Source organism: Mastomys coucha, unplaced genomic scaffold, assembly GCF_008632895.1.
Source record: "Mastomys coucha isolate ucsf_1 unplaced genomic scaffold, UCSF_Mcou_1 pScaffold19, whole genome shotgun sequence".
Taxonomy (NCBI): Eukaryota; Metazoa; Chordata; class Mammalia; order Rodentia; family Muridae; genus Mastomys; species Mastomys coucha.
Window position 1 is genome coordinate 15,643,329 of NW_022196901.1, and position 17,449 is coordinate 15,660,777.

At 40.7% G+C, this 17,449-nt stretch overlaps 1 protein-coding gene across 3 annotated transcripts in view; it reads right to left on the bottom strand.

Moving 5' to 3' along the window:
- Positions 1-2,884: 2,884 nt before the first annotated feature.
- Ptpn12 (protein tyrosine phosphatase non-receptor type 12) overlaps positions 2,885-17,449 on the bottom strand; it is a 70,232-nt gene continuing 55,667 nt past the window's right edge. For all 3 annotated transcript variants that reach the window (XM_031380073.1, XM_031380072.1, XM_031380074.1), the window contains 9 exons: positions 17,151-17,228; positions 16,954-17,049; positions 15,866-15,951; positions 12,600-13,561; positions 9,208-9,276; positions 8,698-8,765; positions 7,089-7,119; positions 4,680-4,781; positions 2,885-3,750 (listed from right to left, as the gene is read on the bottom strand). In XM_031380073.1, the coding sequence (XP_031235933.1) occupies positions 3,689-3,750; positions 4,680-4,781; positions 7,089-7,119; positions 8,698-8,765; positions 9,208-9,276; positions 12,600-13,561; positions 15,866-15,951; positions 16,954-17,049; positions 17,151-17,228 (1,554 nt within the window). In that variant the 3' untranslated portion in view covers positions 2,885-3,688. The remainder of the gene's footprint in view (positions 3,751-4,679; positions 4,782-7,088; positions 7,120-8,697; positions 8,766-9,207; positions 9,277-12,599; positions 13,562-15,865; positions 15,952-16,953; positions 17,050-17,150; positions 17,229-17,449) is intronic.

A 17,449-nucleotide genomic window follows, 5' to 3' on the forward strand; every position in this document is an offset into this window, starting at 1 on the left:
GTATATATGTGCTACAAAGATACATATAAAAGGATTCAACGCTATATAGTCTGCACTATTCCCCAAAGCCAAATCATATTAGCCCATCTATAAGACATAGAATTTGTCACAATGAAAAAATAAATTAGTCTAATACATACAAAAATAAACACATTTCATTAAGTCCAGAGGGTAGTTTCTCAGCAGCTAACATTTCTACTACTTGAGCTGGGTACTTATTCTCATGTAGGCATTATAAAATCATGTATTTTACAATGATTAATGATTTTTGTGCCCATCTAAATACATGTTAGATTCCAATGAAGGTACTTCAAGAAAGCCCTAACCCCAGTCTTTATAAGTGATTTTAGTGCCAGATTTATACAATCCCTCATTAGTGAAGAGGCTAACATTAACTTTGTGTTACGTGTTCACATGTGTGCAGTACAGCTGAGGATACTGGGTGGATAACGGCTGTCCTCAATTACTCTCCACATTAGCTTTTGTGCAGGTGAGTGGCCAGCACCCGTGTGGAGGTCAGAGGACACTCTTAGTAGCACCACTGGATATAGCAGGCTAGTAGTCTGAGGTATGCTGTGTCTGCCTCTCACTTCCTATTAGGTGAGCTAGGATTAGATACTTAGTGTTACTATGTACGGCAGGTGTATACTGAGGCCAGCCAGCTTGCATGGCAAGTACTTTATCCACTGAGCCATCTTACCAACCCTTTCCACTGCCTTAAACCATTTAAATGTATTTGTTTTATGTGTATATGTGTTTTGCCTGCATGTGTGTACATGTATCATGTGCATGCCTGGTTCCCACAAGATTAAGAAGTAGGTGTCAGATACCCTGGAACTGGATTTAACAGAGGGTTCTGAGCTGCCATGTGGGTGCTGGGATCTGAATTCAGATCCTCCATAAGAATAGCCAGTGTTCTTAACAGCTACAGTTAAGCGATCTTGCCTCTTTTTTTTTTTTTTTTGGAAACAGGGTTTCTCTGTGTACCCCTGGCTGTCCTAGAACTCACTCTGTAGACCAGGCTGGCCTCAAACTCAGAAATCCGCCTGCCTCTGCCTCCCAGCCTCCCAAGTGCTGGGATTAAAGGCCTGTGCCACCACCACCTGGCCTCTCTTGCCTCTTACCTACTGTGTTTTGGGGGATAATTCTCATCAAACCTGAAATCAGTTCTGTGATTCAGATAGAATGCCGAATCAGAAAGTTTCAGGAAGTCTCCTGTTTCCACCTCTCTAACAATTAGAAGTTGCTTTGAAACTTGCTATGTAGAACAGGTTGGCCTCAAACTCCCTGAGCTCTGCCTGCCTCTGTATCCCACCTTCGAAGATTCAATGTGCGCAACACCAAGCCTGGCCCACACCTGGCTCTTTATGTTGAGAAACGGGGATGTGAACTCAGGTCCTTGTGCTTGTGTGACAAGCACTTTATTGACTAAACTGTCTCTTGTTTTTGTTTTTTGTTTTGTTTTTCAAGACAGGGTTTCTCTGTGTAGCCCTGGCTGTCCTGGAACTCACTCTGTAGACTAAGCTGGCCTCGAACTCAGAAATCCGCCTGCCTCTGCAACTATCTCTTTAGCTCCTAAAATTCTTTTTTTCAGTTGCATTTCTTATCAGTTCAAGCTTTATTAGTAAGTATCTTACCAGGTGGGCACTAAGACAATTTAAAGATATTTGTATCTTTTAACTGTCAAGTATCTACTAGACCACCATTTTCTTTTTTCTTTTCTAACTAATCATGCCATTTGTTTACATCGCAAATAATATCCCACTTCCTTGTTAACCGTCTACCAACCGCCACCTGCCCTTCCCCCTCACCTTTACCTGCATGAGGGTGCTCCCTCCCACCCCCACCCCACAGCTCCATCATCCCCCTATGCTGGGGCATCAGATCTCCCTGGGACCATGGGCCTCCCCTCCCACTGCTGTCAGACAAAGCCATCCTCTGCTACATATGTACCTGGAGCAGTGGATCCCTCCAGGCTCCTTGGTTGGTTGGACCACCATTTTCTAATAACTAAAATACATGAAAACTTCTCATATTTTAGCAATCAACATGAAACTCATTTGCTTTTAAAATGCTAACATAAACCCTAGAGCACATCTCATAATCCCAGCACTTAGGAGGCTGAGACAGCAGGATCAGCAGCAAATCACGGCCCAATTTAGCTACATAACAAAGGTGAACCTAGTCTGGAATACAAGAGATCCTGGCCCCCAAATCAAAAACCAACTTGACAGAAGTCACAAACATAAACATAACTAACATAGAAACAGTAAGTGCTAACACAACCTCATTAGTTTCTTCAGTTCCCTTCAGTCTCATGGTTTCTCCATTCTTTTGTAAGCACAGGGAAAACATAATGTCTAAGTCAATCCCTGAGTGTGGATGGGAGGGAACACAGGACCCAGCCAGCCTTACTTGGTGTTCTGTCACACTGATAGGTGCTGCGAACGGGCACAGCCATGATCTGCTCAGAGAGTACTTTCTAGTCCCATTTTACCCTTTCATAGGCTAAATCTCATTATGCTGCACAAACTTCAAACCTTCCGAGTTTAAGTGAGCAAATGACCCCCTTACCACAGTCTTCCATGTACTGGCCTACAGGCATGCGGCTTTGTTTCTACGCCTTCCTATTCCATAAGGAAGTGATTAAACCCTACCCACAATCATGACTTAAAAGATAAGAATGAGGGCTGGAGAGGTGGCTCATCACTCTTCTAGAGAACCCTAGCAGGTCCCAGCAGTCACGCTGGACAGCTCACAATCTCCTGTAATTCAGCTCTGGGAGGACCCAGCACTCACACACACAGAACACCACAGATGCATATATACATATACATAATTTATACAAATCTTTTTTTCAGAATTAAAAAAACAATACAAGATGTAGCAGTGTAAAACTGTTTTGTTTTTTGTTTTTTTTTTAATGGCAGGTCAAATATCCTGAAACATACATATATTCTGATAGTCTTCTAACCCCAGTTGAATTCAAATTTTAAAGTAACACACACGAGCTAAGAGAATTCAATATTGTTCCAAGGCACTTACTGAATCTCCATGACTAGATGAAAACAAGAACCATTAGGATGAACAATTAGACAGTATATAATATAAAAATAACTTTTTGCTTACAATTTACAAAATGTATTATTATTACAATCTTTGATCTGATAACCTGCAATGCTGGCTGCATGAAACCAGCAAGTTTAAAATTCAGAAACTGTTTTCTAAAACTTCAGGGCAAATAATTTACAAGTAAGATACACAAAGACTTAGACCATGCAGAAATTCTTACATCTTCTGTTAATAATATTTTAGGACTTTAACTTTTATCAAATTATATACCTACTTGCCCTGTACATATACAAAATAATGCATACATGATAAAACAGCAAAAGAGTAGTCCTTTAACTCAATTTATCATAAAAGTATTACTATATTAACAGGTCTACAAGCAGCTTGTAACAGGGTTAAGAGACATTAAGGCAATAATACTTGAAGTTACAAAATAAACAATATGTAATACTTTTCCTAAGTGTAGTATAAGGCAGGCAGATGGTCCCAGCAAAAACATCAGGTAACAATCTACACTGCTGTCAGTCCCACATTTAAAGATGGAATACTATAAATCTGGCTTTCAGTGGCACTTGAATTTTCCAGTATAATTTAAAGTGTCTTTTAACTCCCTGAATCATGTCCATTCTGAAGGTGGATCTCTTGGTCCTTTAGGTTTTCCACAGCGATTACCAAAACCTATTGCCAAAACATAAAAAAATAAAAAAATAAAAACCCACAATAACAAATTAATATTCAAAAGGACTTTTAAAAAGTATTTTTTAACAATACATCTAAGAATAGATCCATAGCTGTTCCCCCAAACCCAATTATCAGGGTAACCCCTACCATTACAACAGAATACCAGCTGCAGCCTCCCTTCCACCCTGTCCATGCCTCCCAATGCCACAGACCACCCCCCCCGGCACCCCTCTTCTCCAGTCTCCAACACCAGCAAGCATTCTCTGTAAGTACATCAGTAGAGCAGGCCAATAAAACAGGCAAAACACAGCCATTACACTCTGAAAATATAGAAGAAATAGAAACCAAGGAACAAAATACCCACCCAACAAAGACAAACCCAGAAATCAGCACCTAGATTAATAATCACTCCAAACCCAGGTGCCTAGATGCCAGCATAAGAACACAATAATAGCCAGGGCAGTGTGTGACCACCAGAGGCAGGAATCCTACCATAGAGGCCCTGAATGCTTCAACACAGCTGCGCACACGCTTGCACACAGATACACAGAGACAGACAGACACCACTACCACCACCACTAAAACAATAGGAATTAACAATCATTGATCATCAGTGTCTCTCAATATCAATGGTCTTAATTCCTTAATCAAAAGACACAGACTAACAAAATATATGCATGGAAGTGAAAACAGGATCCATTCTTCTGCTGTATACAAGAAACATACCCTAATATCAAGCATAGACATTACCTCAGAGTAAAGGGCTGGAAAAAGATATTCCAAACAAATGGACCTAAGAAGCAAGCTCGTATAGCCATTCTAATACTTAACAAAATGTATTTCCAACCAAAACTAATCCAAAGAGATGGGAAAGGACAGATACAAGCATCATTATGCCTGGCTTTTAGAATCATGAAGTAAATTACCAATATCTGTGACTTCTGTTGGACTTTCTGTTATTTGCTCTTTCTTGTCACTGAAAGTAGGTGGACAGTCTGCACAAGCCTCTGTGTGGATGCCCCCTGCGTCTAAGATAAAAAGTCCTTATTAGTCACCATCGCTAAGGCAGCAGCACATTCACATCACTTTGCTGGAGGAATGGTATAGAATAAAAGAGAAAGTTTCACTTTATGGCTGTCATTTCTAGAGACTCCATGATAAATACAAGGAGAGGGGTGACGTGTGTGTGTGTGTGTGTGTGTGTGTGTGTGTGTGTGTGTGTGTGGTGGTGTTCTGAGACAATCTCATTACATAGCTCAGGCTGGTTTAAAGCTTCAGCTCTCCTGTCCCAGCCTCCTGAATGCTAGAATCAGAAGCATGAACTACAGCCAGCTTCAAGTCAGGCAGTCTACAAGTCTGTAATGGGAATTTTCTTGTGTACTTACCACATTTCATCAATCCCAAACATGGCATGCTATATTTTCTTAAAGTGGCTACAGTCAAACAGGTCTCTAACTGCTAGGCAATTTCAATGCCCTACTCCCCATGCCAAAACTAATTCTTCTGAAGTCTTCTTGTTTAAATTGTTGTTATTTTACTAATTTAAAGAGCAATGAAAAGATTACTTAAAAAAAAATAAGATTAATTCTTCTACAACTTCTTCCTTCCCTCTTCTCTCTTCCTCCTTCCTTCCTTCGAGAGGGAACTTGGTAGTAAACCAGGCTGGCCTCAGACTTGGAGATTCATGTGCCTCTGCCTCTAGAGTGTTGAGATTACAGGTAAGCAGCACACACAGCCTCCTTCGCAGTTTCTATCATTCTCATTCACTACAGCAGAAAACCTTTCTGGAAACCCAGATAAGTCTAAAGGTGTTCCTTGTCCTTATGGAATTTATACACTAGAGAAAAGTCAACAAATGTAAGGTTTGTTGTGTTATTCTTTGCCCAACCCTAATTCCATTTTTCTTTGTTTTCTTTCCATTTTGCTAAAGCAGAGTCTTGCTATGTAGCCCAGGTTGGCTTCTAACTCCTAATCCCCACTGCCTGCTTCCTACATGCTAGAACTTCAGGCATCATCATCAGGCCCTACTTGGTTTCCTTTTAAACCATGTACATTTATTACTTATGGCAATGCAAATGACACAGCATGTGTGTGGAGGTCAGAGGACAACTTTCAGGAGTGGCTAACTCTAACCACGTGGATCCTAGAGATTAAACATAGGCCTTTACCCTGGGAGCCATCTCACCAGTCAGCCTTAAAACAATTTTCTAAAACAAACAAACAAGTTCAGCTCAAAGGTACACAAAGTCCTACCAAGAGTAGGACAGGACCTGGGGGTTATAGCCTTCCAGTTGCTGGCCTAGTTAAGAGACATGCATAAATCATCTTAGTAGTGTGGTGAACTTCATAATAAGATTATAGGCGGATATGATGGGAACAGGAGAGATAATGAGAGGTGGTGAGGTCCTCAGGGCCACCTTTAGGTTGAAAGAGGATGCAGATTTAAAGTCTCAATCTTAGTCAAGCGAAGGTCGTCCAGGAACAGCACTCGGCTTTAGAAGTCATGGTTTAGAAAGGCAGAGGACAGGAGATGACGCTATCTGGAGCATAGAAAAGAGCCCTACTGTAGATGTGTGAGAAGAGCAGCAGTCCTGGGAACTAGCATTATTACAGTAACAGCAGTGTCAATAATAACCTTTTCTATTTTATGATGGTGCAATCCTTCAACCGTTCCCTCCCTCCCTCCAGTTTGAGACAGTTTTGTATGGCTTTGACTTTCTGATCCTCATGCTCCCTCCAAGTTCTGGGATTGCAGGAATGTACCACCATGCCTGATTTATGAAGGGTCGGGAAATTAGGACTTTAGGCATGCTAGGCACTCACTGAGATATCCTCAGTCAAATACAAATCTCTAACTTGATAGTATTAACTACTGATTTATTTCAAATAAACATAAACACCCTCAACAGCTATGGACACATTCCAACTTGCTGGTCAATCTAGAGCACTTACTTAAACAGAAATGAACTTCTAAGTCACTGTTGTTAATTTTTGTGCTACAGAGTAAACCTAGACTTTAGACTGTCAACTATGTGCTCAATTAGAGCTATACCCATAGCTTCTAGATATTTTAATAAACAATAAAAAATACAACAAATATCCAAGAAGCAACACATAAATCCTTAACTTCTGATAATAAATGTCCCTACCCATGACTTTCCAATTCAGATCAATAATATCTATGGGTGAGTCAGCTTAGAAGAATTATATCACAGAATTGTTTCCTCAAGCAGTTATCCTAGAGACCTCCATATACAGGAATATAAAAGACAATAAAGCAAGGTATGTGCTATTTTAGATAAATAATCTGTAAAGTCTCCAGTAAAAATACTTACTATGTTTTTCATTCCCAGAGGTTATCAGGCCCTGCAAAGACATTTTATAGTCATTTCAGAAAGTTCATTTTATGTGCAATAGAACACTTTATTATAGGAATATATGCCAAGAAATTAAGGTAGGTATATATATATATATATATATATATATATATATATATATATATATATATATATATAAAATCTCCTTCTTGTTATTTAATTTTTGAAATAGAATCTTGGGCTGGTGAGATGGCTCAGGGGTAAGAGCACTGACTGCTCTTCCAAAGGTCCTGAGTTCAAATCTCAGCAACCACATGGTGGCTCACAACCACCCATAGTAGATCTGATGCCCCTTCTGGTGCGTCGAAGACAGCTACAGTGTACTTATTTTTAATAATAAATAAATCTTAAAAAAAAAATGAATCTCACATAGCCCAGGCTAGCTTCAAACTCACTATGTACCCAAGGGTGGACTCAAATTCCCGACCTTCCTCCCTCCACCTCCCCAAGTGCTAGGATTACTGGCATGCACTACCATGCCTGATTTGTATCTTGATTTTCAATATCAAAGAAAAAGAAGGCAATGGTGTATCATTATGCTTACGATTTTGTTATGCTTTACTTAAAGTTTTTCCTGTTTGTGTGTGTGTACAGAGCTGAGAGGATGTCTTCGGGCATTCTGCTCTACCACTCTCTGCCTTATGGCTCTGAGGCAGAGTCTCTCACTGAATCTGGATGCAGGCTGGTAGTTAAAAGGCCTCAGTGCTTATCCTGCCTTTCCAGCTGTGCAGCACTGGGGCTGGGCACAGCAGACCCTCCCTCGTGCTTGAGTAGCAATTGCTCTTAGCCACTAACCTATCTCCACAGCTCTTTGCATCTTCATGCATATACACTATAAAGGGAAACTTCTGCATGAAAACAAAACCAACACCCCTACCTAGCTAGTGCATGGAGGAAAAGAGCTGTAATCTACTATATGTTATCAAATGGTGGTGTTCATGAGTCCAAGTTACCACTACGTAGTTTTTCCTGAATATAAAATAAACCTAGGGTGGTTGTGATAGGGGCACAAAATCTAGTTATAGTGGTTTACTCCCTCAAATACTGAGCCCTATTCATACCTCCAAAATGATTTAAAACATAGTCTAATTTATGAATTTTTCAAAAACAATCCAACCAAATAACAGTTGGAAGAGATGGCCTTATGAATGCCACAGAGTTCTTTTTAAAATATAGTGTATCTTAAAAAAAAAAAAAGCTGTATCTGACATTTTATATCAGCTTTTAATCTGAGTACACAGTCTGATGTGGTAGTGCATATGTATAATATATACAGTCCTTGAACTGATACAGTAGAAGCAGGAGGGTCAACAGTTCAAAGCCAGCCCTGGGCACAAGGTGAGTTTGAGAACAGTCTGACTATAGGGGACCCTGTCTCAAAAAGTAACTAACAAACAAACAAACATCTGTAAAAACACTAATTAAAAATGCTCAAGAACAGGAATGGAGGAAGCTGCTAACTGAGGGTACAAGCTCTCAGGTGGAGCTAACAGGAAGCTGCTAACTGAGGGTAACAAGCTTTCAGGTGGAGCTAACAGAGAGCTATTCCAGTTCCCAAACAACTCACTTCAGATTCCCTTTGTTCAGACCACTCTTGACTTGGAAACTCATGCCATTCGGTTCTTACAGGCATATCTAGGCAACAAAAAAGGAAATATCAATATTAAAACTTTTGTCTTTAGTCCTTGAATTTTGTTTATTAAAGTCAATAGAAAAAAATCATATGAATTTTAGAAACTATTTTCATAAACATGTCCATTGACAACAAGTTAGCTTATATTCACTAAGCAGTGAAGCAGCATAAGCAGTCTGGATTAGTGAATGAAACACCAACTATGCTCGCTGTGAATACATTTGAAATTGTATTTGCCTTAATTATAGTAGTTTCCAATGACTATCACAAACATAATCACTTAGCAACTTTGAGTATGGAAAAATACTACTTAAAGAGCTTCCAAGTGAGTAATAAAGACCTGTCAGCATTAATTAAAACTTAATTTTGATTTTAATTCCTCAGTATATATAATAGTTGGTAGATTAAACCCAGCCATGTAGAAGAAATTCTCACTACGCTCACCTGCTAAGACAAAAGACTCAGGAGTCCGTTCAGGTAAGGGGGGTGGTGACTCCTCACTAACATCAGCATCTAAATTAAACACACAAAATCCAGACAACTGCGATTAGTAAAATATCATCTAAACAACAGAGAACTAACTTCCTTGAAGTCTTAAAAGAATAAACATAAAACACTAAAAAAATTAGTTTCAAACATTATTACCACTCAACTCATGATCAAGAGTCAAGAGGCTTACTAAGCAAAGGGGTAGAGTCCATTACCATGTAAAGCAAATGCCTCCTAACGTCTGTAGGAACCTGAAGCCATTACTGATTGCACTGTGAGGCTTGCTGGGTTTCCTGATGACGCTTCGTGTGCAAAGCAGAAAGCTGCTCCCCTGGTTAAAGCCAGTGTTTCCTTAATGACTGGACTGCTTAACTTTTGTGAACTGTGGCACACCATGTGCTATGGGACAGTGAACTATGCAGGGAACTCGGTAAAGTTGAGCAGGTGCAGAGTCCGAGGCACCCAGGCACCCAGCTAAGATGGTAGGCGGTTCCCTACTCCCTACCAGACTCTTGGCCTGGAACAAGTGGCACACTTCCCACATAGGAAACGTGACCTGTGGTCAGTTCTCCATGCTAACAAGTATCTAGATGAATCCTGAGAGTTTAGCCAATAAGCTTCCTTTCCTGGACATTCCTTCCTGCAAAAGGTATTTAGTCTCTGGTCCACCTCGAGGAGTTGTTATGCACCCATGTTTACGATGAACAATCTGCCTCCCAAGTGCTGGGATTAAAGGCGTGCGCCATCACCGCTCTGCATTTAAGTACATTTTCAACAAGCATTGAGGCTGGCCGCCTGAGTCCCTCATGCTTATAGAGCTGGTGACATCACACAAAGTACAGCCTTCAGTCCAGAATCCCAATACAATACTTGATAGATCTACCTAGAGTGGCACTGAGAAAGTAAGCCAACAAGCATGGTTCCTCCTTGTCCTCTCTTCACTGACCACAGTAAGAAGCAGTTATTTCAGGGAAGGACATACAGTACTGGGACTAAGTTCTGCACACTGCTCAGTACCTATCAGGTTCTTTCTTGATAATCACTTGCCAAGAATTCTGTTCTCTAACTGTGGTCCTTGCTTCTCAACTGCATGCTTCTCCTTGGATCTATAAATGGCCTTTCACACACTTCAAGCTTTCTATAGACCTCACATAATCATGACTGGAGTTAGAGCTCCAGGCTGGATCATGTAAGAGACTCAAGTCTAATTCCCAGTAGCCAAGACTTATTCAACTAGAGACTGTCTTGTTTTACCAAAGGCTTCTGAACATTACACAGTGTGTGGCACCTACTCAAGTCAAATCTGAGTAAAATTTTGGGCCTGAAAAAATAATGAAGTAAAAATTCATAGCACATGTTTGGCACGAATAGACCCTGGGTACATGGAAAGAAAGGAAGAGGGGGGAGGAAAGAGGGAACTAATGAAAGAATTCATTGTGAAAAATTCTGTCAGGCAATAACTTATACAAAATATTATTTTTGTTACAAATACAAAATATTTGGGTTAATTCACTAACAAATTCTAATACAAAATTTCCTAACATTTTTATGTCAGTTACTTTACAAAACAAGTAACAAATTAAATAATAATCAATTATAAAATAAACAGTACATGATATAATCTACAAGGTAAGTAATTAGGAACAATTAAAAATAAGTCTACTTGTTTTTTTACTTATTTATTTTTATTTTATGCACATTGGTGTTTTCCCTGTATGCATATCTGTGTGAGAGTGATACATCCCCTAGAGTTACATAGTCAGCTGTGAGCTGCCATGTGGATGCTGGGAACAGAACCAGGGTACTCTGGAAGAGGCCCAGTGCTCTTGATAATTGAGCCATCACTCTATCCCTGGAAAAATAACTTTACTGTGACAGTCAATGATAGTACATTCCTGGATATCTCAGAGCATAGAGGACTGGGCCAGAAAGATAAAGTTGCAAGCCCTTGTCTCAAAAAAAAAAAAAAAAAAAAAAAAAAAAAAAGCAAGAGGAAAGACACCATGAAGATTTCAAGAACCAATGCTCTATTGCAGACATGGTGAATCAAACTAGAATCCCAGTGCAAAGGAGCCAGGAAGATCCTGAGTTCCAGGCCAGCCTACATAAGGAAACCCTCTATCAAAATCTTACAGCGTGAGTGAGCACACGCTTGACATAGCAAACTGCTTAGTGAAGAACCATTAAGGGACAGACCTGGTAGCAGGGCATATACATTCTGAATGAACAAAACTGCCTCTAGTTAGCTGAGTAGTTATGGGTTAACTTGCCAGCTCAAAGTAACTTTATTTGTAAGCATTTATGAAAAGAGTTCTTTAAAAAGTTATTTTGTGCCGGGCGGTGGTGGCGCACACCTTTAATCCCAGCACTTGGGAGGCAGAGAGGCAGGTGGATTTCCGAGTTCGAGGCCAGTCTGGTCTACAAAGTGAGTTCCAGGACAGCCAGGGCTACTCAGAGAAACCCTGTCTCGAAAAACCAAAAAAAAAAAAAAAAAAAAAAAAAAAAAAAAAAAAAACAAACAAAAAAACAAAAAAGTTATTTGTAGTCAATGATAGGAAAATAGGACTATTAAGTATTTACAGGAAGCACAGGTGAAATTAGATGGCTAAGCAAAGGTTCTATACTTATTTGTATCACTAATTCCATCAACACAATGATCAAATCATGGTTAACAATAATATAAACTTTAATTAAAATGTAAGGACATGGGGCTGGCCCTGATTTTTTTTGTGTGTGTGGGATCCTTTTCCTCCCTGTCCAGCCTTAATGTGATGGTATGTGCTTGGTCTTATTGTAGCTTGTAGGCTGATATCCCTGGGAGGCCTGCTCTTTTGGTGGGGAGGGGAAGATCTGGGGAAGGGGGAAGAGGTGGGGGAAGAAAGGCAGGAGAGAGGGGAACCCGTGATTGGAATGTAGTATAAGAGAGTAGAATAAAAACATACTAATATAAGTGCAGAGATGTTAAATAAGGTTGTGTACTTCTGTAAAACAATTCTGGTAATTATGGACATTTACACTAGTTGGAGAGAAGAAAAGACTCTGAATTAAAATCCTTAAAAAGAGTGATATCTGGCCGGGTGTAGTGGGACATCCCAGCACTTAGGAGGCAGAGGCCGGCAGATCTCTGTGATTTGGAGTGAGTTCCAGAACGTCTAGGAATACACAGAGAGACCCTGTCTTCAAAAACCAAAACTAAACCACAAATAAACAAAAAAAGTTATCTAAAAAACAACTAACTTTTGTTACCAGGTTCAAGTGTGGTGTGGAGTGATAATGAGCTGACTGCTAAATGCTCCGAACAAAGATGGGCAGATAATAGAGAGCTTAAGTGTCAGACACCGTATTACCTTTCTCAGCACCTGAATGTGGCGTTCCTGCTACTTCCTGTCTGGCAATGGACATTGGCAGCACTCTCCTAGTGCAAGCACCCTCAGCGCTGGCAGGGGACACTGTGGCACTTGCTGTTGAAATGCTAGTTTTGTTCCTGCTCACAGCACCATCAGAGCTCCCTTCCTCTGAGTCTGAGTTGTCAGAGTGAAGAGGGTTGGTAAAGCTGAGAGGAGCTCTCAGAGGGGAGCTGTTCTGGTGCTCCGTAAAATCGTGGGCTTCCTCTTCTGCTGCAGAGCTTGGTGTGGAACTCACAGTTTTCAGAGTCTGAGTGTGATTATCTGGGGACTGGCCTTCAGGTGAGTCAAGTACGGGTGTGACATTTTCAGGTCCATGAAGTGACCGTGTTCCATGTCCATCAAGGGGCAAGCAGTCTGGCCGTGGAGGTGTGTGTGAGTTCTTCTGGGGCTCTTCTGAAGAATCAGGAGCTCTGTCTGAATGTGCCACACTGCAGTCTGCACAGGAATTCTGAGACACATCCTCAGCGTGTAGATCACCTGAACTTATCTCCTGTGCTTTAGAGGTTTTGTCAACAACAGAAGATGAAGCAGATTTAATTTTAATGGCATGTCCCCTATTCAAGAGTGTGTTCCCATCAAAACTTTTGGGCCCTTCTTGGAGAGGGACTTTCTTAATCTCAAAACTTAAATTGCGCTCTAACTTTTTATCCATGTGCTCAATGGCTGCTTCACTTTTCCCCGTTAGGTCCACTGGTTTATCACAGCTTCTGCTGAGCTCGGCTGGGTGCTGCTCTGGTGAGGCCATGTGCAGCACTGGCTTTGGATGGTACCTGTCACTGTCCTGCCACACAGTGGTAACGGTTGGGAAGGCTGAAGGTGGCGACGGCGTCAGGATGGGTGGCACCGGGTGAGGTTCTGGTGGCTGTAGTATTTCTTCCTTGGCATCCCCTTCTACAAGGCAACTGAGGACAACAAATAGGGCTTCAACAATGTTTAACATTTAAAAGTAAGGTGACTGATTACAAAGTTTCTCTGTGTAGCCCTAGCTGGCCTCAAATTCAGAGATCCATCTGCCTCTGCCTCCTTAATGGCAGGATTAAAGACTAAATATACAAAAAAAGCCAAAAGCCAAAAATACACATTCTTAACTGCACCTACTTATCAGTCTATTCAAATCCATGAGTTGTTATGTATGTAAGGGTGTGTGTGTGTGAGTGTGTGTGTAGCTGCCTATGCTCATGTGAAGGCCAGGGATCAAACTCAGGAACTTCTATCATGCTCTACTTTCTCTTTTGACACAGGTTCTCATTGAACCTGAAGCAGCCTTTTTGGCTAGACTGGCTGCAAACTGAACTCCTGGGATCTGCCTGTTTCTATCTTTCCCTCCTTCTAATGGTGGGGTTAGTGCACACACCACCATGCCAAATGTTTGATGGAGGTGCTGGAGATCCAAACTCAGGTCCTCATGCTTGTGTAGCAAGCTCTCTAATCACTAAGCCATCTATCTCCCTATCCAGTTTTTTTAACTAGTGGAAATAAACTGTTATCTGTGTGTGAGATGTGGACGTGTGGCTATGTATGGACCACAGTGGCAGGCACACCTGGCTTTGAACTCAGATCATTAGACTCTCTTGACACTGAGTGACTTTATACACTGAACTACCTGACAGGCCTGACCTTGAACTTCTCATCTTTCTGCCTTTCCCTTCCAGGAGCCGGGGTACACGCCTGGTCTGAAACGCTATAATCTTTTTTGTTCTTTTTTTTCGCGACACGGTTTCTCTGTGTAATCCTGGCTGTCCTGGAACTCACTCTGTAGACCAAGCTACCCTTGAACTCAGAAATCCACCTGCCTCTGCCTCCCAAGTACTGGAATTAAAGGTGTGCACTACCACCACCTGGCTATTTTTGCTTTTTTAAACTAAAATAATAAACCTCTATTTAAAATTCTATTTTCCACTGTCTACTACTTTATAAATAAACCTCTTTAACACAACTTATTTGAATTTAATACAGTTGTCTTTTAAAAAGTTAAACTTGAGGCTGGTGAGATGTCTTAGCATTTAAAAACAGTTACTTTCCCAGAGAACCAGGGTTTGATTCCCTGCACCCACAAGTGCTTACAACAACCCATTACTCCAGTTCTAAGGGATCTGATGCCACCTTCTTACATACACACTTGGGGTTTTATCTGCATATACATACATGCAGATAAAGTACCCTTAAGGTCAACTGAATAAATCTAAACAAGTCATTAAAAACCCAACATGTAGCCCAGATTTCAGTTTGCAATAATCCCCAAATCTGCCTCAGCTTCATCAATGCTGATTTGACATCCAGCATCATCTTATTTTATACTTGCTTTTTTTCAAGTTCCTAAGTGAATTTTCCCATACATCCTATGCTGTTTGTGAGCCTCCCAGGTTAGACAGTTCTAAATGTTTTGACGTGAACTACCCATACCTCCTTACTTGCATCTCTTAATTGTAATCCTATTCTTAATGTCTTAAATGCTGTGTTTTGCACCCAGTCTCCTGGGCGGCACACTGTTGGGAGCACACATTCATGTTATGTTTGCTCAGGGCTGGGCATGCGGCCTGGTAGGAGAATGCTTGTCTCCCATGGGGGAAGCACTGAGTTCCTTTCCTAGCACTGTCAAACCAAACTTTAAACAAACAAAATAAAATGCTTTCTCCTCTAAGCCTCTACAACACTGTCTTCTAGTCTTGTTTCTTTCCTTTGTGCTATACCCAGAATAAACGAGCCTTCAGTAAACCTTGGTCAAGACAGTATCTCGGCAGCTTCTTGAAACATGAACAGTTCTCTGACTCCCTGGTTCTACAGAGTCCTCCTATCCTAAGAGACCATTTTAAAGGAAGCTAAGGGAATATTTCCTATTCTAACACTAAAATATGTATTTCGGTATAGTGTACTACTGACATTGTATATAAAAATCAAACAAAAACTTTAGCTTATCAATAACAAATAATTGCCAAATGTCCTACATCTTAAAAAAAAAAAAGTTATAAAACTAAGAAATAAGTCGGGCAGTGGTGGTACACCCTTTAATCCTAGCACTTGGGAGGCAGAGGCAGGTGGATTTCTGAGTTCGAGGCCAGCCTGGTCTACAGAGTGAGTTCCAGGACAGTCAGGGCTACACAGAGAAACCCTGTCTTGGAAAAAAAAAAAAAGATCAGATTTTGTCATTTTCGTTAGGTCAGGAGAGTAAGAGTCCTTTTAGAGAGAACTCCCTAAGCACACAATACCTTCGAGTCCTTGGTGGCTTTGGAGGAGGAGAGTCTTGTTTTTCATTATCAATGGAACTGACCATATTTCCAGTAGTAATTTCATTCTGCCAAGGGGGAAAAAAGTTTCACTAAAATTACAGGAAAAATAATTTTCGTTGACTGACACATTATCTCCACATTGTGGTATGTATCCCTAACCCCACATTGTGTTGTATACACACAAACGCATACCCCTTAATAATAAATTTAAAAATCTGCAGCTCCAGTAAGAGCATTTAAGGCCAATATAGCAATGAGTTACAACATGACAAAAAGGGGCTTACTGGTGGCCGTATGACTCTGTTCTTAAAGAGCATGTAATCCATTAGGCATGATGGTTACATCCCCATACTCAAGGAGGCTGAGGCTAGAGAACCTGCAACAGCCTGGTCTACATAGCAAGACTGACTCACAACACAAACAAGCAATGGAGCATATGCAAAAACCTGCAAAATGTCATACTGCCATGCCAAAATAAATTTCAGGTAAACTCAACTTATAATTATTCAGTAGAGGGTGAAAGCAAAGAGAACATAATGCAGTTAAGTTTTTTTTTTTTTTTTGAGACAGGGTTTCTTTGTGTAGCCCTGGCTGTCCTGGAACTCACTCTGTCGACCAGGCTGGTCTCGAACTCAGGAATCCACCTGCCTCTGCCTCCCAAGTGCTGGGATTAAAGGCGTGTGCCACCACTGCCCGGCCGCAGTTCAGTTTTTAAAAAGGTAGTTTGCACTTGAAACAATAATGAATGTAGACTTTGACATAAGATCTTTTTAAATTTTACTTAGATTATTCAGTTTGTTTTGAGTCACTAAATCTGTACTGTAACAGATAAAAAGTAAAGTGAGTTAGTAGGACCCAGGTCAGATAAAAGTTAACTCCTGTCAGCCAAGGGTTGTTGCATATGCCTCTAATCCCAGAACTTGAGAGGCTACACAGAGAAACCCTGTCTTGAACCCTCTGCCCCCCCCCCCCAAAATCTCCAACCAAAACTCCTGTTGCAGACCTTCTCACCCAGCTACAGCACAAGATCACAAGTCTGCCAAAGCTAGTGAGCCAAGAATACTTACACCATCAGTGATCTTCTGTGCTCCATGAATTTCATATAGTTGTAGCTGTTTTTCAAACAGTTGGGCAATAGCTCTATGAACAAGTTCATACTGCTCCTATTATAAAGAGAAACGGTAAAACAGGAGATAGTGAAGACCATCCAAGGAGAAACATTTACGAAAGTTTAACTTATACAGAGGAAAAATATCAACTATACCTTTGTCTGCACTGCAGAGTGCCTTTGTGTTCTCATTTCTTGTATTAAGTTAAATACATTAAATTCCTCTGGAATTTTCTAAAACAAAGAATATAACACATGTAACTGTAGACAATGTCAGAAAAAAGTAAAATACTCTCCAAGTTTTCAGAGACCTTAGACACATGATAGATAACTGCAAATATTTACTGTGCTCTACCTATCACACAAAGACAGTGCTGTGGACAGAGCTTATCCGATCCTCAGCAGTTACACCACAGAGCATGACTAGAGAACACAGGAAACACACAGACCACGAC